Raw genomic sequence first — 21,641 nt, forward strand, 5'->3', positions numbered from 1 at the left:
AGGGAAGTGCTTGGATGTGCTGAGCTGTGTGCAGGTGTTCCTTTGGCGCTGCAGACCCCAAATCCCACTTGGTGGCTGCAGGAATGTCCCCAGGACATGGAGCACTGGGCTCCTTGGCAGTTTTGGGGTACAGGAGGGACCTTCTGGTGTGTGTCCCCAGCTTCTCCAGGCTGTGGGGAAGGGACATTTCTGGTTTGAGGAGAAGACCACAGCTCCCAGTTGGGGTTTGCTGTCCCTGCTGTGCTGCTGCAGGGTCTGTCCTGTCTGTGGGCAGTTCCCTGAGCAGAGAGAGGAGCCCACAGCTGTAATTCCCAGCTTTCCTGGGCTGCTCCTGCTCTGATCACACCTTTCTGGACCTGTTCTGTCCATCCCAGTGGCTCCAGGGCACAGCCCCCCTGACACCCCCTGCAAACAGCACTGACCACAAGCAAACAGGAACCAGGGCATAAAAAATGACCAGTTCAGTCTTTTTCCTGCAGAAATCCAGGGCTCAAGACAGAGCTAATCCCAAATTCCCTCCGCGTTGGCACTTGGTGAATGATTTCAGTGGCTGAATGTTTCAGCACACGGAAATACTTCATTTGGAGGAATGTCTGGTTTTTTCCTCAGCATCTTGAGACTGATGATGCTGATTCTCTGCTCTGAAGTTGCATTTTGGGTTTTTTTTTTTTGTTTGTTTCTAAATTTACCCATGTTTTGTGAGGAGATGGTGGGAAAAAAAGATTTTTTTAAAGAAGAAGGAAAAATTCCCGCAGCAAGCAAAAAAATACTTAAGTGAGGGAATATTTGAAATGTTCCTGTATATAAAATATGTGCACATTTTCTTGCAAGGAGAGGTGGTGTTGGGAATGCTGATCCTAAAACAAATAGGAGAAGTAAAGGCATGTCCAAGCTGCTTGAGGCAGAGGAGTTTTACAGAATCCCACGTTTTAGGAATCATTTTTATCCCTCCCAGGGATAAAAAATTATCCCATGGTGGGGAATTTCAGGGTGACTCTTTGAAAACTGCAAATATCCTCGAGTTAACCAAAAAAAAAAGGTTTTCCCCAAGAAATCCTACAAGCAGGAGCCAATTGTTTAAATTGCCAGTGGGACCAGGAAAAGGGTGGCCAGGCCTGGAGTCTTAAGGAATTATTGGCAGCTTTAGACAAGTAATGACTGAGCAGAATCTTGGGGGAAGATTGTGATCTCAGTGAGGGCTGTAAATCAGGAATAATCCCAGCCCCTGTGTGATTTGTGACAACGTGGGTTTGACCGAGCCTTGGGCTGTTGCCACGTGTGACTCACTGCTTTATTTTGTAACCTGAATTTCTGGAGTATAAACAGACCCGGAGAGGTGCAGCCCACACCAGTCCTCCGGCGCCTTTTGTCCTCTGAGCTGGTAAAGGCTCAGAATTCGGGGCTTCCACCACCTCCCACCGAGCCCTTTCTGTGCCTTTCAGCTCTGAGGTGTTCCCTGATGTTCCAGCTCCCTTTCCCCCCGCTCAGCATCATCCCCTGGCTGGGACTGGAGCACCCTCACATCAAACCGGTGACATTTCAATGCAGCAGGGCAAACCAGCACACGGAGCTGGCTTCAAAGGGGGCAGCCAGAGCCCATCCTGGGCAGCTTTGCTGCTCTCTCCTTTCCCTGTTCCTGCCCTCTGAGGGAGCTCCAGCCCTCAAAGCTTGGTGGGAATAGCTCCACACACACACAGAGCAGGATTAAAAGAGGTTTCCACAAAGCCCAGCATCATTTCTAAATCTTTGCCAGCCCCAGCGTGGGCAGGGCTGTGTTTGCAGTGCTCAGAGGCACATCCCTGCCTTCCCCTCTGCTCCTGGTCCATCTCTCCTGCCTCTCAGAGGGATGCTGTGAGACCCTGTGCCACCTGTGCCACCTGTGCCACCTGTGCCACCTGTGCCATTGTGCCACCTGTGCCACCTGTACCACTGTGCCACCTGTGCCACCTGTGGCACCGTGCCCAGCTCGCTGGGCTCTGCCCTGGGCAGGATTTGGGTTCTGTTCCCGTGGGCAGGACTCAGCACAGCCTCCCCCAGTGCCCCGTGAGGGTGATGTGGGGATGGAGGACAGGGCTGTGCTTCAGCACACCTGGAATTGCTCGATTTTATGCCTTTTCACGCAGCTCTTGAACCACATCAAAACCAAAACGAAGCAGAAATCACTGCAGCAGTTCAGGCTGCCTCTCCAGCCCTCCAGCAACACTTTCCTCCTTTCAGCCCGGTTTTTATCCTCACAGGAGGGAGGGGATGTGGCTCGTTCCCTGGGAGGAGATCTGTGGAAGTCCCTGATCCAACAGGGGCGTGTTTGGCACAGGACAGAGCCTTGCTCATCAAACCCTGGATGGGTTTGAACTTGCTATTTGCACAGATTACTTCGGTTTGTGTGGATATTTAGATATTTCTACCAAAGATTCCCATGGGGTGCCCACTGTGGCAGCTTCCAAGAGTATTACATTCCCATGAAGGGAGAAATATATATATTTGAGAAATTGAATGAGCGTTGTCCTTTTAAATCTCTTCTCATTCCTGTTATTTATGGGTCCTTTAAATCAAGACTTGCTGCCCTTAATTATGTAATCTGTAATCACTGGCCTCAGCCTGATGCTGCGTTAGTGAATCCAAGAGTGCCACGAGAGGAAGCTGCCTGTAACCACCCAAGTGAGCACAGCCTGATGAGAAATCCTGGGAAAAAAAAAACCATGGCAGGACCGAAATGGAGCCTTCTTTCTTCTTTCTTTTTTTTTTTTTTTTTTTTTTTCCTTCTTCCTTTTTATTTTTTTTTCCCCCCCCAGCAACAGAAGGTATCAAACCCGAGCCTGCTGAAAAGGACAACATTTCGCTGGCGTTCCTTTTTGTGATCTCAGTGTAGCCCCGGGTGCTAATCAGCCTGTCAGTCTCTAATTGCGGTGTCAGGCACGAGAGAGTCCTGCCGGCTGCCTGCGACCGGGAAAGGGCACAAAACCCCTCCTGGTGCCCAGCAGGGACAGCGCAGGGCTGTGTCAGGGTGGGCTGGGGACAGGGGAGCGGCTCTGCTGGGCTCTGAGCATCCCTGAGCCCAGGGAAGGGTCTGGCTCCCGCGAGGGGCAGCAGCTCTGAGTGCCAACCCTTCCCTGATACCCTGCTGCTCCCAGCAGCGTTTATTCCATTTATTCTTTGGTTAAACCTCTCTGTTCCTGCCGGCTGCCCACTGCAGAGCAGCGCTGGGGATCCACTTTGCAGGAGCAGAGCTGAGCCCGTGCTGTCACATCAGGATTGTGTTGGGGAAAGGAATCAGGGAAACCTTATAAATGTGATTGCTTAGCAAAAGATTCTGAAAATATGAAACCTATAATCAGAATAGAAATGAAAGATACTTTGAGTTGTAGGATACTGAGGCTTAGTTCCTATAGAACCTGAAAACAATGGTCTGGCTGCAGGAGAATCCCTTTGGATTGAACAATCCCTTTCTGCTGGCTGAGGGATCCAAAGGTCAATGCAGCAAAACAGAAGTTTAAAGAGTAGTTTTTAGAGTTTAAAATATAACACAGTATGGTGATACAGTAGTTCTTACAGGCCGTGTGTAGATTCTATAGGATTTTGTGTCTTGTGTTGGTTGGTCACTGTAAATTAGAACATTCATCACAAAAGGAGATAGAATGGATTGTAACAAGGACCTCGCTCTCTCCCCCTTCCTCTTCCCCCTGCTCTCGCTCTCTCCTGCTCTCTCCCCTGCCCTTTGCTCTCTCTCCCTTCTCTCTCAGCTCTCCCCCTGCTGTTCTCTCTCCCTCTCTCTTTGGGACTCCCCTCCAGCCCAGGCTGGGGGCTGAAGGCAGGACCCTTTTACCTGTGACCCTGCAATAAACCCACGTGTTCTGGAATATCCAGGCTGGCAGAATTCCGTGTCCCAGCCATCCGTGGACTCGCCTACCAGGAGTGGCCTGGGGACTCAGTGTGTCACTGCAGGGCTCCAGGGGGTTCACATCCAGCCCAGTCTGGGTGACCTTCTGCTCCCATCGCTGCACAGAAGGGCTGGGGCTGCGCCTGGCACACAGGAGAAGAGAGGAGTCAGCTTTCCTTGGGATGCCTCTGGGTGCTGCAGGAGGTGCACTCAAAGCCCTGGATGCATCTGGGGAGAGCTGAGGGGATTTTTTTTAGGCTTATGGGACAAAACTTAGGTTGGAAAAGGAGTCAGGGCTTCTCTTGGCCGCTCTCTGTGCTCTCCTGAACGTCTGCCAGTTCAAGTTCAGAGCAACTAAAAGTTCAGCCTCATCTTTTTTTTTTTCAGCAGGGTTTATCTTAACTTACAGAAGGATACAGATGATCCAGCCTCTGTGGGAGTTGGAAAAAAAATGGAGAAGAAAAAGGGAAATTTTTTCCTGGTTCTGTACAGATTTGGAGGCGTGGGACTGGGACAGACATTTGGGAAGTGTGCCTGGAGCAAGGGAGTGAGGCAGTGGAACTGAAAAGCCAGTGTCCCTCTTTGCCCCCACCCTGCAGCTGCCCCCTGAGCCCCACGGTGGGGACCAGGAGAAGACAATTTGTGCTTTTCAGAGAGGTACAAGTGTGTCAGGACAAGAAAAGCCTTTGGAATTCAGAAGTTCTGCCTTGAGGCTCTGCTGTGGGAATTCCAGAGCCCAGGCTGGAAGAGCAGGGCAGGACCATGGACACGCTGCTCTTGGCCAGCCACGGGCCACTCCCAAACTCTGCAATCTGCATTTCCCAGCTGGCTCACCCCAAGTGGGAAATCAGCTCTTTCTAGCCTATAGACTGGCTGGAGAAATTGTTCCCCCCACATAAGAAACGCAATACAAATCCCATCATTTCGGATCTGGATGTTTTTGGGTTATGTTGCTCGCAGGGACTACGCAGTTTGGATTCAGCTAATCAAGTAGAAGTGTTTACAGAGCCCTCTGCGTGTCCTCGGGCTTCAGATGCTACCACAGGAGTAAAAGACAAAGCTGCCTTTCTATTTTTAGCAGCCAGCCTCTCCTAAGTTCGCCCCCTCTCCTAAAGCTCCCATCCACGGGCTTGTGGGAATCTTCTCCATGTGAGTTCATGTGTAGCCAGGAAGGCTGACGATTTCTGGAGCTGGTGTGTTCTCCTCAGAGGCTCCACGTCCCCCTGAGCTGTGGCAGCAGCACTGGGCTCTGGCCAGGCTGAGTGGGACCCTGCTGGGGCACCGGGGGGTGACAGCCCATCCCTTTGGGCAGAGACCCTCTGTGTCCCCTGCAGTCAGCCCTCCTTAGCCCCTGGGGCACAGCACAGGCCCAGGAGCGAGGCAGGGAGGTGGATAAACCCCTGGCTAAGGCCATTTGGAAGTCTGTGCTGCAGCCTGATGATGCAGTGACTTAATGAAGCTGCTGTTGTCACAGGGCCCGGGGACACAGGCGGCCGCTCCCAATCAATGCCCAGAGGTTAATTACACATTCGCCTGAGCAGCGGTTTGAGCTCCTCACCTCGGCATCAGGAGTGGGGGGACTCCTGGCTGCCGTGGCTCCTGCAGGTGTGAGCAGCACCAGTGTCTAGCTAGATGTCCTCATAGCTGGCTGTTGACAAGCTGTTCGCTGGGATTTTTGGGATGCTCTCGTCCCAGATACTGGTTCCAGCTTGGCATCGAAGCCAGAACTGCAGTAGTTCACAGCCAGGAAGAAAAAAAAAAAAAAAAAAGCTCTTCTCTGTCTTGCTCCTGATTCCTGCTCCTGATTCCTGCTCCTGATTCCTGCTCCTGATTCCTGCTCCTGATTCCTGCTCCTGATTCCTGCTCTTACCTTTCAGCTGGAGCCATCCCGCCTCCTCCTGCGGTGCTCCGCCGAGATGCCCACAGGGCAGGTGGTGGTGAATTCACCCATTTTTAATAAATAGATTTTAATTAACTTTTTAAAAAGTCCAGCTCATTCCAATTAGTGGAGGGTGACTGCGTTTGTTCTCTCCGAGAGTGGGAGAGAGAGAGAGAGAGAGAGCGCTGTGTTTCCAAGACCATCTGCTCATGAATCCTTAAAAAATAAAACTGGGAGAGGAAAACAAGTGTTAGCCAGAGGCAGGGAAGGGTGAGGGCACTCTGGCAGCCACAGGGAAGCCTGACCAGCCAGGGGGCCTGCCACAGGAGCCAGAGTGGTCCTGACTTGGGAGCTGACTCCTGATTTTGGAGCTGGAGCTCTAATAAGGTCTAGGAGAAGGGACTGGCAGTGCCTGGGTGAGTGAGGACAGAGAGGCAGCAATCCAGAGGGTTGAGTTCTGGCAGCCTCAGAGATGAGGAGCTGATCTCCCAGTGTGTCCCAGGCTTTTTGTAGCTGGCTGGAGATTTCAGGAGGGGAAGTGCTTTGGGATGCTGTTTTAAAGGGAGGGTGTGCAGGGAATTCAGTGCCCTGAATTCAGAGTTCCTCTGGGGTGGGCAGGAGGAAGGGGCTTTGTTCTCCTGATGCCACCAGCACTTGCAGCAAGCTCCAAGGGTCTGGGGGTAGCTGGAGAGGGGAGTGAGGACAGTGTCTGGGGCAGCTCTTTCCCCATTGCAATGTGAGCTGGAGTGACCATATTTCAAGCATCCCCCACCTCCTCCCTTTATTATAATCCTTCAGAATTATCCCCCAGTCCCAGTTTCTGGCCTGAAATCAGGCAGGGTGGCTTTGAGAGCTGCAGAAAGGCCTAAACCTCACTAAACTGCTGCTTGTCCCCGTGGTGCCGAGACAAAGTGGTGGGTGCAGTTGCCTCAGCCTCGTTCCCTGTGCCCTGCAGGGAGATGATATCTTGGACCGCAGCTCGGAGCTGATCTACACGGGAGAGATGTCCTGGATTTACCAGCCTTATGGACGGAACCAGCAGCGAGTTTTCTTCCTCTTTGATCACCAGATGGTTCTCTGCAAGAAGGTAAGGACACAGCCGAGGGCGTGCTGCGGGCAGGCTTGGCCAGCCCAGAGTGGTTTTCAGGGCGCGCTGCCTGTTGGCCCCACGTGCAGAGGAGGATGTGGGGAGCCCCGAGGAAAGGCATTCTGCATGCTCAGGGTGGGGAGCACTCTGTGACACTGGGATTTCTGTGCTCACTGCAAACCCAGCCTCAGCTTGCTCTTCTCATGCCTCCATCTCATGCGCCCCTGGTTTGGCTCGTTGCCTCCCTTCTCGGTTTAGGTTTTGGCTGCAGCGTATGATTTGGGATTAGATAGCCCTGCAATTCCTGTATGAACTACAAAAGCTGGCCGCGGGGCTGACAGCCCAATTGCTGCGTTGAGATGGTGATGAGCAGCAGCCAGGCTGTGCTGGGTGTCTGAGCTGCTGCTTGGGGAGAGGCTTTTGAAGCCTCCTGCTCCTGTCTGGGTTTTACAGGGCTCCTCCCTGCCCCAGAACCCATGGGGAAGGTGGGAGGGCAGTGCAGGATGGTGTGCTGTGGTGTTAATAGCAGCAGCCACAGGAACTGTGTCCAGCAGCAGCTCTGGTAGCCCTGTGTCCCACTGAGGTGAGCCCAGCTCGCTGCCACCACACCTGTGTGACACGAAGGGACAGAGCTCCTCACTCCTGGCTGTGACAGCTCAGCATTTGCTGTCACTCCCTGCAGCCACACAGAGCTGTGCACAGGGGTGTCCCTGCCACAGCACAGGGCTGCATTCCTGTCCCAGCTGCTGGGCTGAGGACACCCTCTGAGCAGGGCGTGGGTGGCTCAAGGGGGTGGCTGCTGACTCAGCACAGCATCACTGCCCCCTCTGCAGCCCGGGCACTGCAGTGGGTGGCACTTTCTTCTCCTGAGTCATGGTTGACTGAAATCCTGCCTTCTGCAATGCCTGTGCTTGTTTTTCCCCTCCTCGTTGTTGTTGTGCCTTTCCCTCCTTGCCCAGCCCTGTGGAGAAAGAGGCACAGAGCAGCAGTGAGAGCTGCAATGCACATCGAGTTTCCTTCTTAATGCTGACCTCCTCCTCCTCTTTGATTGTCACCCTGAATTTCCCATTCAGGAGGCAGCATCCAGCCTGGCTTGCCCTGGGTCTGATCCAGAGAGGTCCTGAGCATTCCCTTAACTCTGGGGAAATCAGGGCTGGGGTTTCCGTGGTCATCAGCACAAGGGGAGAGGGGTCAGCAGTTCCCAGCGAGCTGCTGTGGCCCTGCAGGGCTCCATCAGAGAACAGACAGGCTCAGTGTGACACTGTCCTCCTCCCTTCTGCATGGAAAAGGCATTTTGGGGCTGTGGAGGTGCCACACCAGAGGTGCCTGCATGAAAAGGCATGCCAAGGCCTCGTGGCACAGTGTGTGTCCCCCGGGTGACAGGGGAGAGGGTGGCAGCCCCTCTGGTGACCCCCTGGGCACAGGGCTCAGAGCAGCTTCTCCCTCTGTGTCTCTGTTTCCTGCAGCTGCTGCTTTTCGGCACTGGGGTAGGAGAGGAGATGAAGTTCCAGCTGATCCATCCTGATCACACTTCCCTTTATTCAGAATGAGTGTGCAGATCTGGATTTCAGAGGAGTGGTGGCTCACATTTTGCCACCAGAGACAGTACAGGTCACTTCCTAACATCCTAATGGAATTCTTTCCCTAACTAAAGATTCACTTCCTAACTGAATTCTTTCACTAATTAAGAATTCACTTCCTAACTGAATTCTTTCCCTAACTAAGGATTCAATTCCTACCTGAATTCTTTCCTGGTGCCAGGCAGGGAGGAGTTTGCTCAGGTGAAATGGCCTCGTCAAACTATTTCAGGGTTCAACAAACTGAAAGCAGTTTGGATGCTGCAGTTCCTGGTCCAGAGCCACAGGGAGAGCTCAGGATCCAGGATTTCCTTGCAAAGCCAACAACTTCCAGCTGTTGGATCAGTGTGAAACTCCCCCAATGAATTTCTGCCCGTGTTTCCTGAGCCACAGGCTGGGACAGGACACTGCTGTGGGTGTGGGGACAAAGTGGTGCCTTTTCCAAGGAGCTGGTTGGATACCCTCCTTGGGAGCTGCCTTTTGGGAAGGCAGAAGGGAATAGGGCAGGCAGGAAGCAAGCAGTGCCTCAGTGTGCCTTGCCATATGTGTATAATCAGGAGAAAAATGCCTATTCTGGGATGCTGGCCATGATCACCGAGAGATGAAGGCAATCCTGGATGATGGTGACACTAAAAGATGTTGCCTTAAAGGCACAGGGTCCGCTTTCCTTATCACCCTGAAGTTGAGGGAGTTTGACACGGAGATGCTTTACATTTGCAAATCGTGGTGCTTAACATCCAGGCCTGTGACACACAGCATTAATTATGGCCACTTTGGGGATGCTCGAGGTTCTTAGCAGATGAAGATCTTCTTTTTTCTGTTCTGGGTAATAATTTGAATTCCCCCGGTGGGCTCCAGGGCACTGTGGCATGGGGCTGGGAGTGACAGTGTGAAGCAGGAAGGGTTAACAGAGCTCCTGCTCTAAATTCCACTTTTCTTTCACCAATAGCCCAGCAGCCCTTGATGGGGCACGGCGTTTAGTGTTTTCTGACAGCGCAGAAAGATCAGTGACTGCATGAAACACGTTTAGTTTTCATTTGTGCTTTTTATGTGTCTCTTGTAATCAGGAGGCAATGCGAGCTCCAGCTTGTGGTTTATTGCTGTTGCTGTCTTTCCCTTGAGCTGCCTGAGCAGAGCAGGTTGGAGGGGGGAAAGCAAAATGAGACCAGTTTCATGGCAGTAGCCAGGCAGAAATAGAGGTGCTACAGGAGATGGAGTAAATAAAATCATCCTGTCAGACTCCATTGCAGTCCAGGCTTCCAAATGGGAGGATAAAAGAGACATTTCTGAGTCCTTTTAGTGCAGGAAGGTCTAGCTCCCATGCAGCTTCTGTTGGAAACACCGAGGAGATCTCTGCCACCAAAACAACAGCCCTGATTTTATTACAGGCTAAAGAGGGCCTGTGAGACCAGCCAAAAATCTTGTTTGCAAATACACAGCAGCCCTGGGACAGTTCTTATTGCTTTAAGTGGGTTTTGGACTTCATCAGCACCTCCCAGCTCTTCTCTTCTCCTCCCAGTAACACGGATCTCCACAAAATGCCACATTTTGGGTCAGGCCTGGGTCCAGCCTGCAAAGGGGTGAGGAAATGGCTCAGGCTGGGTTTCAGGAGAGATGCTGCCCCGACAGGGAGAGCTGCTGCAGGAGCTGGGGTGTGCAGGGCCAGGACTTGGGCTCTGATGATCCTTATGGGTCCATTCCAACTCAGGATATTCCATGGTTCTGTGAGGTGGGCACAGGGACGAGCAAAGGGAACACAGTGCCTTGGTCACAAAGTGGGAAATGAAGGTTTTAGAGAGCAGTGTTCCCCCAGCCCCCTGTGCTCCTGGCCAGCTGTGGTGGTCTCTGTGGGAGCACAGAGCAGGGGAGGGAATTTGGCTGCTTCATCAGTCCAGCAGGTAGCCAAGGCAGGCAAGTCCAGCAATTAACAGGCTACGGACTAAAACCAATTATGAAACAGCACTCCAGCTTTCAGACAGGGGCACTCCAGGGAGGAAAACACTCCTGTGAATGGTCCCACAGCCCGGAATGAGCCTTTGCAGGGCTGTGCAGGTGGCATGCCATGAGTCACAATGTCACAGTGTCACAAGGGGCTTGTGCTGCCCTTCCAGTGCCTGGGGACAGCAGAGAGGGAAGAGCAGGATGCAGAGGGACTGGAGGAGCCAGCAGGAGGAGTGCTAAAATCCAGAAAGGCCTGAGTTTGGAGTCCTTCACCATCTGTGTGGTTGTCTGGGCAGGGATCAGGTTTAGCCTCCTGTGACCATACAGATCTGCAGGATGATCAGACACTCTGTGCCTCTTTTACCGCTCCTGGAATTGCAGTGGGTGTAAATTTGGCAAACCTCCAGAGCTGAAAACCTGTCTTTGCTGCCGTGGCCTTTGATCAGCCCCTGGGAGCAGCTGGAGAGGCCAGCAGAGAGAGCAGTGACTGCACAAGGGTTTCCCATCCTCTCCTGTTACCAGCCCTTCAGAAAGGGGCTAACTAACCCTGGCCTGGCTGCTCTGCTGCCAAAGGGATTGGGTGTCGGGAAACATGGAAGGGCTGATGGATCTGATTGTCTGGGATGAAATGCTGGAGATGTAAAGTGAAATAGGAATGGAGGGCAGCTTTGGGATGGAGGCATGGCAGGCAGGAGGACGGGGATTAACTGGAGATGGGCTGAAGGACAGAAAACAAAAGGACCCCAAATGCAGCCCCTCTGCACCCTGCCAAGGCATCGAGGCAAAGGCAGACAAGAAGAGTAGTCTTTAGAGTTTAGAATATAGGATGAGATGGTAATTCAGTAGTTCTCATGGGTTGTGTGCACAGTCTGTAGGGTTTGTGTCTTGTGCCGGTTGGTCGCTGTAAATTGGAATATTCAACACAAAAGGAGATAGAATGTGTTGGAACAAGGTCCTCACTCTTTTTCTTCTTCTTCTTCTCCCTCCCTCTCTCCTCTCGCCCTGACCCCGGCACTCTTCTGACCTCTCCTCAGATCTCTGAGCTTTTTTACCCCTCTCACCTCATCCCCTCTGTCTCACTCTCTCTCTGGGGCTCCCCTCCAGCCCAGGCTGGGGGCTGAGATCAGCCCCTTTACCCAGAGCCCTGCAATAAACCCACGTGTCTCTGGAATATCTCAGGTGTGCAGAATTCCCTCTCCTGCCCTCCAGGGAGATGTAGGATGTAGGATGAAGGATGTAGGATGTAGGATGCCCCTACAGCTGGGCTCAGGGTGGGACGAGGCATCACATTTCCAGTGCAGTTCCAGCGAATCCACGGAATGAAAACAGCATTTCCACACAAACTCTCCGTGCCCCAGCCCTCCCCTCTCGGCTCCCACACTGCAGCCCCGTGGAGCTGGCGAGGATGAATCAAACTGTCTCTTCCCCAGCTCAGGAGACAGACAGTGCTGAATAATTCGGCAGGGATGTGCCGACCTCCCCAGCACAGCTGTCCTTGTGCAGGAGGAGTTACATAAACGGAGAGCATCTCGGCTCCCCCAGGGACACTCCTGCTGGGTTTTGGGCTCAGGGGCTTTGGGGGAGTTGGGACATCCCCTGAACCCGGTAGGATCCATCCTGCAGCTCATCCCTCCTGGCTGGGCAGAGCAGATCCCATTTCCCTCAGCCCCTGCTTGTCCCAGGGCTCAGAGCAAAGCTCACAGGGTCTGCCATCTAAACTCTTAGCAAGGCTTAGATTTATTATCTGATATCAAGAATATTCAGGACAAAAACACTCCAAAGGGTTCATTAAGCTTCAGGGTGTCATTTGGACTGAGGAGAGGCCCAGTGTGGTGCTTCACTGAGCTCTGCCATGTGCCACTGTTCCATCTGAACACTCAGCCCACTGTAGGGTTAAATTTAATGTACAAATCCTACAGAAAACTGTCCCCTTGGTGTTGATGAAAAGCAGGCCGGGCTGCTCTCATCAGAGGGTCTCTTTAAGGTAAATTAGACTTTAAAAATGTAGGCTGGGAATCTTTTTTTTTAAAAAAAAAAAGTCAAAGAAGGTTGAAAGCCCTCATGACTAAAGATACCCAAAGACATGGCAAAGTGGCAGCGTGCCACGCTCACATTGCTCACGGCAGCTTGGGCAGAGGGAAGGGAGAGAACAGGCAAGCAGGAAAACCAGGACACATTGCAGGAGGATGTTGGAAAACTCTGCTCTGCACTCAGTGCCCAGGCCAGTGGGGAATCACAGAGAGGGGTCTGAGACCCACCCACAGCTCAGTGCAGGAGGCAGCTCAGCCTCTTCCAAACCTCTGCCTTTCCCAAATCAGGAGCTGGTGTTTGGGTGCAGTTATTGGGAGCCTTGGCTTAGTCTTTGCCTAGTCCCAGCACCAACTGGTCACCACCTGCTCCCGTGGCAGCTCCTCACCAGGAGCAGGGCTGGGTCTGTGTCCAGCCTCATCCTTGGACACTGGGAACCCCTCATCTCTGCTGAGGTGACCTACAGGGATTTTTCATCCCTGCACACCAGCAATCCCACCCTGGGCATCCCTGGCAGTGGTGTCCCAATGCTCCTGGAGCTCTGGGGAGCCTGGGCCATTCCCTGGGCATCCTGGACCATTCCCTGGGCAGCCTGGGCCATTCCCTGGGCAGCCTGGACCATTCCCTGGGCATCCTGGGCCATTCCCTGGGCAGCCTGGGCCATTCCCTGGCAGCCTGGACCATTCCCTGGGGAGCCTGGACCATTCCCTGGCAGCCTGGACCATTCCCTGGGGAGCCTGGACCATTCCCTGGGCAGCCTGGACCATTCCCTGGCAGCCTGGACCATTCCCTGGGGAGCCTGGACCATTCCCTGGGGAGCCTGGGCCATTCCCTGGGCAGCCTGGACCATTCCCTGGGGAGCCTGGACCATTCCCTGGGCAGCCTGGGCCATTCCCTGGGCAGCCTGGACCATTCCCTGGGCAGCCTGGGCCATTCCCTGGCAGCCTGGACCATTCCCTGGGCAGCCTGGGCAGTGCCAGCACCCTCTGGGGAAGAACCTTTCCTGATCCCCACCTAACCCTGCCCTGGCCCAGCTCCAGCCATCCCCTGGGCTCTGTCCCTGTCACAGGGAGCAGAGGTTGGAGCTGTCCCTCTGGAGGATGTCAAAGGCCTCACTGAGGTCTCCCCTCAGTCTCCTCCAGCTGAACTAACCAAATGCCCTCAGCCCCTCCTCAAAAGTCTTCTCCAGACCCTTCCCCATCCTCGTGGCCTCCTTTGGATGCTCTCCAATGGCTGAATGACTTTTTTATATTGTGTCCAAAACTGCCCCAGCCCAGGGCAGAGCAGGACAATGTCCCCAGGACAGGGGTGTCCCTCGTGGCCCCAGGGCACTGCTGATGTTGTGTAAAGCTGGTGGGATGGAGTGATGATCCCCACTGGAAGGGTCGCCCTGTTGCCTGTTCCTCTGCCTCCCTTGGCTCTGCTGGCTCTGACCCCAAGGCTGGGGAAATGCTGAGCTGTTCCCACCCAGCTCTGAGCTGTGAGAGATCCACCAGCAGAGCCCCCAGTGTGTCCCTCATCAATTACTGAGAGCTCCCCATTGATCTGTACAGTAAATAAATGTAATTATCCCATGGTAGAGATGGGGAAGGGCTGAGGGAGAAAATGTCATTTCACCTGGAGTCCCAGGAGCTGCCCTCACAGGGCCTGGCTGCATCCATCCCCTCAGAGCACATAATTCCTGCCCCAGTCATTCGTTTGGCCCTGGAATATGCAGGGTTTGATAAACAGGAGCACCAATAACCTCCATAGGCAGTGAGGAGCTGGTAATGGATTACTCTGTGGCTGGCATCTCCTGTCCTGTCAGCTCCTAAGAGGGATCTGATGCCTCACAGCTGGAAATGGCTCCTTCTCCATTTGTGTTTCATGGATGATTGGTTTTACGCACGAGAAGTGGAGTGTGACCTAGTCCAGAGTAAACCACAGCTCCTGAGAAGGCACCATCCTGAATCCAAAGCCTTGCTCCCCACCCTCCCCTGGACACCCTCAGGAGTTAACAGCAGGAATAATGTGAAGCTCCTGGAATGCTGCACACATGGGATGAAGCTCTGGGGGCTGGCCAGCTCCTCTCAGGAGATCATTCCCTCCTCAGGTGCCCTGTGCTGCTGAGACCCCTCAATGCCACTTTGCACTGCTGACTGCAGATTGTCCTCCTCCTTGTTCTTTTTGTCCCCTGAGTGTCCTGGGAGGGTTGGACCTTCCCTCTCCCACAGGCAGTGGCAGGCACAAGGAGCTGTGCTCTGCACTGGTGGGGCAGGAAAAAAGTCAGAGATGAAAACTAGAGAAGGGGAGAAGCAGCGCAGAAGGCAGGAAGGAGTCAAAGAGCTACTGGACAGTGACTGAAGGTGCAGTCCTTCCTGCAGGTGTCCAAACCCACGACAACAGGAGCATAATTCATTCTGGGAGCCCATCCCAGCTCCCAGGTTTTCCAATAATGCTCAGCCTCGCTTTCCTAATGATGGCCACCAAGGAGATTCCTCTCCTTCCAAGCACAATTACCTAAGGTCACCTTCCAGGAGGGGACAGTGCTGGGGGGTGGGAACAGAGGGGGTGGCCCAAAGCAGGACCCCAAACCCCAGCCCAGCACCCCGAGAGCAGAGCTCTGGGGGGCTTATGTAATGTGTCAGAACTTCGCTTTGTGCTCCTGTCAAACCACTTTATTTTTTTTTTTTTGGCTTCATCTTTTCCTTGTGAATCCTTAGTAGAGATTACGTGAACAGACTGCAGAGCATTATTCAGAAGAGCTTAATTAACCTCAGCGAGGGGAAGAAAAGGAAATCGTAGAAGCTGTAGGGTAAAAAAAAAAAAAAAAAAAAAAAAAAGGATCATATTTAGACAAATAAGTGCAAATGACCCAGATGCATCAATTTCCTTCAGAGGCTGTGGATGCTGTGCAGAGGCTGCAGGTCTGTGCCACTGCTGCTGCTGCCATCCCCACAGTGCCCCGGGTCCTGCTCATCCTACCTGCTCCCAGCCCTCTCCATCTGTCACCTCCTCTCACACAGCATCCAGGAGCAGCTAGTCCCTTTGCAGGATTTAAGCACACTGGGATCATCTCTGATGGATGTTTGTCTAACCTTCTTTTGAAAATCCCCCAGGAATGCCATCCCAAGACTTCCCTATTTTTGCTGCTCTACAGTTTAACTACTCTTCTAGAGAGAAACATTTTTTTTTCTCCCCCCAAGTTTCTAATCCTGTTCTCCCTTGTGGTGAATTAAGCCAAGCCACAATCAAAAAGGAGAATAACTGATCACCAGGAGCAGCTTTCACATACTGGAATACCAACAGCACATTCAATTTTAGTCATGGCCTTTCTAGATTAAACAGTTCCATTTCTTTGGCCTTTCCCCACTTGATAAGGTTCTGAGAGTCATCTTTGGGGTTTTTATATTTTCTTGCTCCTGCCTGATGTAACCAGAAGAGATATTTTTTTGTGTGACATTCAGAACTGGGCAGTGCAGAGCAGCCAGTGGGCAGGGTGACAAACAGCACCAAACCAGCCTGTGAACAGAGCTGTATCCCAGAGATCAATGATTTCTTCATTCCTCTCATTCTAATCCTCTCATTTATCCCTGGATAACCAGGAGCAGGAGCAGCATTCCTGTCCCCCACAAAGCCAGAGCTCCTCCCAGCTTCTGTAGCAGATAAATTTGTATTTTTGTGCACGGATGTGCTCTGTCCTCCTGCCATGCAGTGCTTACACCAGGCTGGTGGAACAATCCATTTCCCTCCTCAGCCTCAAGCTGCTGCCCTGGATCTCGTGTTGTCTTTGGCTCCATGGATGTGCTGGGAAAGGACAGAGCAGTGCTGGGCACAGTGCTGTGAGGAGCAGCTCCTGTCTGAGCACTGCTGCACCTGGCAGAGAGCACATTCCTGCCCTCAGCGCCTCTCAATTTCTATCCTCTTGTCCACATGCATAAAAAGCTCCTTAAAACAAGGGTTTGGCCTTGTTTGCTGTCTGCTGTAGGCCAGGTGAATACCTGCATTTTCTTGGGCTCAATTACAGCACGAGGAGTCTGAAGAGGGCCCTGCTTCACTAAGGAGCTGAGTAGTGTCTGTTATTGCTTGAAAGCTGTGATAAAATACCCGCAGATCAAATAATTATTGTGCTTCCCGTATTATGAGTGTTAAAATTTAGTCAGTTAGGAAATAATATCCATCCACTGAGCGCTGGCAAGAAGAAGGGAGGGTGATAATAGGAAATGCTGAGCCCATTAAAAATGAAATTATCCAGTTACAGTTGTTAATGCATGGACTGAACTTTCTGGAACCAGCTGTGGACAAAATCTTCCATGTCCAGGCTCGTGCTGCTCAGGAGATGTTTGTGTGGGGAATGATTAAAGTGTGTCTTACAAATTCAGGGTATTATGGCCAACAAGTGGGGAGAGGTCCTTCTTTTGAAGGAAAGCATTGGGAGAAAAGACGACCCATTTCTTCTGGAGTCACTATTGAATTTCCTTCTCCAAAGGGCAGTGGAAGTGGCAGACAGGAGCTTTGTTGTCTCTCCCTTGCTCAGCTCAAGGCCAAACCCTGGCATTTCCTCCTGTGCAGCAGAGTTTTCCTCCTGCTGCTGCATTTCCTCCTGCTGCTGCCCCATCCCTGCATCTCACCAGCACTTTGGGGCCTTTTGGTCTCCAGAGGCACTGGAGATTCCATCATCTCCTCCCTGCTCCTGCAGGAACTCCTGGGCAGCATCTTTATCTTCACATCCAGCACTCAGCAGCTCAGGGACAGGGACAGCTCCTGCTGCATTCCTCCAGGAGGGGAAATGTGTGGACCAGCTCAGTCCAAACCCATGGATTGTCCTCTGGAAGCACGAAGCTGGTAAAGCATTCACTTGGCAGTAGCTGTTAAAAACAGCTCATAATGTTTTCTGAGTCAAAGTTGGGGGGATAAGAGGGAGACAATAAATTTTGTGTGTGTAAAGAGAGAGGCAGTGCACAGAGCCTGGGATATTCAGGGCTAGTGATAATTGATTCCTGTCATACCTTGATGAACAAATCTCTCCAGAATTATGAAGATTGCCTGGAAAGGTCCACAGGATCCACCCTTGCAGGAGCATGGTCTGTTGGGGATGGTTCTGGAAGTTCTCAGCTGATTTAAGGAGCACATCCTTGTTCCTGTGAGATCTGGTGTGAGGGGTTTTTTTTGAGAACCCAAAAAATAAATAAATGGTGCAGAGAAATGTCCTCTCTAAGCACAAGCCCCAGCTGTGTGTGGCACTGATGGGTCAGGCTCCTGCAGCCTCTCCACAGCACCAAGGGAAAGAAGTGAGTCCCTAAGTTAGGACGAGACTGAAAAGATTTGCTGTTGCCTGTTCAGCCTGAAATACCTTTTTTTTTTATATATATATTCTGGACTGCCACTATTTCATTATGCCAGAGGAAGGTTTTTGTACAAGATATTTGTTAATGGAATTCCACCCCCCTGCATCCAGAGTGTTCCAAAGGAAGGAGTCAGGATTTAAAGCCTGTGAGCTTCTGGCCAGTCTCGTGATAGTTAATCCTGTCTGGCAGATTCATGAGCAAGTTTGCTAAATCATTGTGATGTAGAGTTTATTTTCCAAGATTAATTTGTTTAAAATAGTACCTACTGCTTATCTTGAAAAAGCCTCGCTGCTAAATATTATTTCAATAAAAAAATGCTGTACATTGCCTTCATTTTTCCTCTCAAATGAATCCTTTGACATAGCATTTATCTTTTGGGCATGCTGAAAAATCCAAAGATATTTAGGTTAAATTGATTTAATATACCTAAATATTGCTTTTGAGAGTGGTTAGAGGAAGGGAATCTTGATTGTGTGGCGCTGAATTTGGTTTTAAATAAATTGAGTCACCTTGTGTGGCCATGCCGAGAGAATTAACATTCTGTTTTCTGATGATCATCTTCTGTTATCTGAGATAACAGGCACAGAGATGTGGGGCCAGTGGGGAATTTACTTTTCCCTTCTCAACGCAGAGAAATGAGCTGTTGCTGAAAAACAGGGAACAACCAACTGAGAAAGGAGATGAGCATGAACAGGTTTGGTTGAAAAGGTTATAATTATCAAGGAGAGAAAAATTAAAAAAAAAAAAAAAAAAAAAAAAAAACAACAAAAAACAAAAAAACACAAAGCTGTATCAAGAAGTTAAATCCAGGGTGGAATGAGACCAGAGGAGAACCTCCCACGGGGAAATGCTGGGATGTGGCACCCACTCAGAGGTGTTCCTTTGTGCCTACAGACTGACCTTTGCAGCTCAAACGTGTGTGTTTTGTTCCTTTGTCTGGCCAGCAAGAGATGTGTTCACAGCAGGCAAGGCTGGGAGGGTCTGACCAGTTTTACCATCACTTTCTCTCCTCAGCCCTCCCAGGAACTGAAAGATCTGACCAAGTTTCACCTTTTTTTTTCCTCAGCCCTCCCAGGAACTGAAGGATCTGACCAGTTTCACCATCACTTCTCTCTCTCTCCTCAGCCCTCTCAGGAACTGAAAGATCTGACCAAGTTTCACCTTTATTTTTCCTCAGCCCTCCCAGGAACTGAAGGATCTGACCAGTTTCACCATCACCTCTTTCTCTCCTCACTTTTCCTCAGCCCTCACAGGAACTGAAGGATCTGCTCAAGTTTCACCATCACCTCTTTCCCTCCTCAATTTTCCCAGGAGCTGAAGGATCTGACCAGGTTCCACCTTTAGTTTTCCTCAGCTCTCCCAGGAATTGAAGGATCTGACCAGATTTCACTTTTACTTTTCCTCAACTCTCCCAGGAACTGAAGGATCTGACCAGTTTCACCATCACTTTTTTCTCTCCTCAGCCCTCTCAGTAACTGAAGGATCTCAGCAGGTTTCACCATCACTTTTTTCTCTTCTTCAGCCCTCCCAGGAACTGAAGGATCTGATCAAGTTTCACCATCACCTCTTTCCCTCCTCAATTCTCCCAGGAGCTGAAGTATCTGACCAGGTTCCACCTTTAGTTTTCCTCAGCTCTCCCAGGAGCTGAAGGATCTCACCAGATTTTACCATCACTTTTCCTCAGCCGTCTCAGGAACTGAAGGATCTGACCAGATTTTACCATCACTTTTCCTCAGCTCTCCCAGGAACTGAAGGATCTGACCAGTTTCACCATCACTTTTTTCTCTCCTTAGCTCTCTCAGTAACTGAAGGATCTCAGCAGGTTTCACCATCACTTGAACTGAATCAGGACTGGATCTGACCAGTTTCACCATCCCCTCTTTCTCTCCTCAGCCCTCCCAGGAGTCCCCTGGTGAGCTCAGGCCCTCCCTGAGATCTCACCACGATCCCTGTCTCCCCTGCAGGACCTGATCCGAAGGGATATCCTCTATTACAAAGGGCGCATAGACATGGATAAATACGAAGTGGTGGATATAGAAGACGGGAGAGATGACGACTTCAATGTCAGCATGAAGAATGCCTTCAAACTGCATAACAAGGAGACTGAGGAAATGCACTTATTCTTTGCCAAGAAACTGGAGGAGAAGTTACGATGGCTTAGAGCTTTCAGAGAAGAAAGGAAGATGGTAAAAGAAGATGAAAAGATAGGTGAGGAGTGTGGTAGTGAATCTGAAAGGAGGTTGTTGGTGGTGTTGAATTTAGCCCCAATGGGTGGAGGAGCCCACGTTTTCTTTGTTGGTAGAATTACAACCTTGTTGAAATGTCCTTGGTTGCTCTCCTGGTCATAAACAGGTCTCTATCCAACTTCCAGTTACTGTTCCTTTTGGCCCTCAGTGAACAAATTCTGCCCACAGCTGAAGCCTGGAGCTCTGTGGGTGTGTGGGAGAGGAAAGTCTTTGGCCACCCACCTTCAGGGTCTCCTGGCTGCATCCTCCTGCTCTGCTTAAGGATGTTTCATGCAGAGGGGAGGCAGCAAAGTCAGTGACAGCCCTTCCCTTGCACCAGCCCCAAAACTGACTGTGACCAGTGTCAGTCCAGGCTCAGTTTGTCGCTCAGCTCTAAAGCACAGAGCTTATTTATGACACTGTATAAATAAAAATGGCTCTAATCTAACTTTTCATCCAGCCCCTGCACAAGTGAGATTAGAAGGAGGCCAAGAGTTGCTTTTTAGTAGAACACTCAGAGCATTTGGAAACAGTGCAGAGCTTTCCCCCTTCCCCAAAAGGAAAAGGAAGCTTTGTGAGCAACCTTCTGAATTGTGTTTGCCGTGTTCCCTTTTCCAGGCTTTGAAATTTCTGAGAATCAAAAGCGGCAAGCGGCAATGACAGTAAAGAAAGTCAGTAAGCAAAAAGGTAACCGGCAACACGCTCTGTGCCTGGTGATGTGAGGGTGGAGCGGGCTGGGCTGAATCCTGCTGGGTTAGGATCCAGCATCCCCTCAACTTCCCCCTCCCTTCTCTTTTTTTATATATCAAAATACCGTTTGTGCTTTGTACATCCTTCCTTAATGTATCTGTGGGCCAAATTAATCTCTGGTCGAAGGTGGTTGAAAAGCCAAGTGGGAACTGCACCAGAGATGAATTTGATCTCGTGTCTCCAGTCTGATTGTCCAGAAGCTGTCCCTGGGGGCAGAAATCTATCTCAGTTGTTTATCTCAGGCTGAAATGGGAGTGAGTGCGGAGGTGTGTGTCGAGGTTCTGCTAATTCCCAAAGTCTCCCGTTAGCAAAAAAAGAAAAAAAAAAGGAAAAAATTATGCTGGAACTGGGGAGGGAGTACCCTTTTCCTGCTGCTGAAAACGGAAAGGGACACTCTTGTTTCCTGGGGCTGCCTGTAACTTTTTTCAAGACAGCACAGTAGCATCAACTCTAGGAAATAAAAGTATTTTAGTAAAGACATTGTATCTCTGGAATGTCAGATTCATTTCCCCAGCCAGGCAAAGCTGCCACCAGAGCCCCAACTGGCCAAAGCCAGCGTTAATTCTCTCTGGCAATAACTCTTGCAGCTACAGGTTTGGAAATACTCAGCACAGAGGGAAGGTCAGAGAGGTCATTCCTCGAGTCCTCCAAAGCTTCACACAGTCCTGGATGTGTTGATTTGTTACCAAAGTACCGTAGCACAAATGGGCCTGCCAGTGGGTTTTGAGAGAGCTCCTCAAGGCTTGGCTCAGGTCAGGTGCAGGCAGGTTGGTCCCCGCTCTGTGCAGGTGTTTTGGGGGGGTTTTGCAGAAGTTGAAGGAGCTCTTTGCTTTCTGCCTCACCCGTGTGTTGTCTACTGGCTTTGCTGGTCCAGGAGCGGTTTGCCAGGCCAGCTGTGACCTCCTTGGTTTGCTGTGTCTCTCCATTGTCATCAGTCTTCTCCTCTCTAG

The 21,641-nt window shown here is 51.2% G+C and overlaps 1 protein-coding gene across 11 annotated transcripts in view; it reads left to right on the plus strand.

Annotated features, from left to right (window-relative positions):
• The window catches only part of ARHGEF9 (Cdc42 guanine nucleotide exchange factor 9), a 188,734-nt gene that overhangs the window by 154,280 nt on the left and 12,813 nt on the right, over positions 1–21,641 (plus strand). For all 11 annotated transcript variants that reach the window (XM_066333880.1, XM_066333881.1, XM_066333879.1 and 8 more), the window contains 3 exons: positions 6,712–6,843; positions 19,681–19,924; positions 20,560–20,628. In XM_066333880.1, the coding sequence (XP_066189977.1) occupies positions 6,712–6,843; positions 19,681–19,924; positions 20,560–20,628 (445 nt within the window). The remainder of the gene's footprint in view (positions 1–6,711; positions 6,844–19,680; positions 19,925–20,559; positions 20,629–21,641) is intronic.

Source organism: Sylvia atricapilla, chromosome 21, assembly GCF_009819655.1.
Source record: "Sylvia atricapilla isolate bSylAtr1 chromosome 21, bSylAtr1.pri, whole genome shotgun sequence".
NCBI classification, from domain to species: Eukaryota; Metazoa; Chordata; class Aves; order Passeriformes; family Sylviidae; genus Sylvia; species Sylvia atricapilla.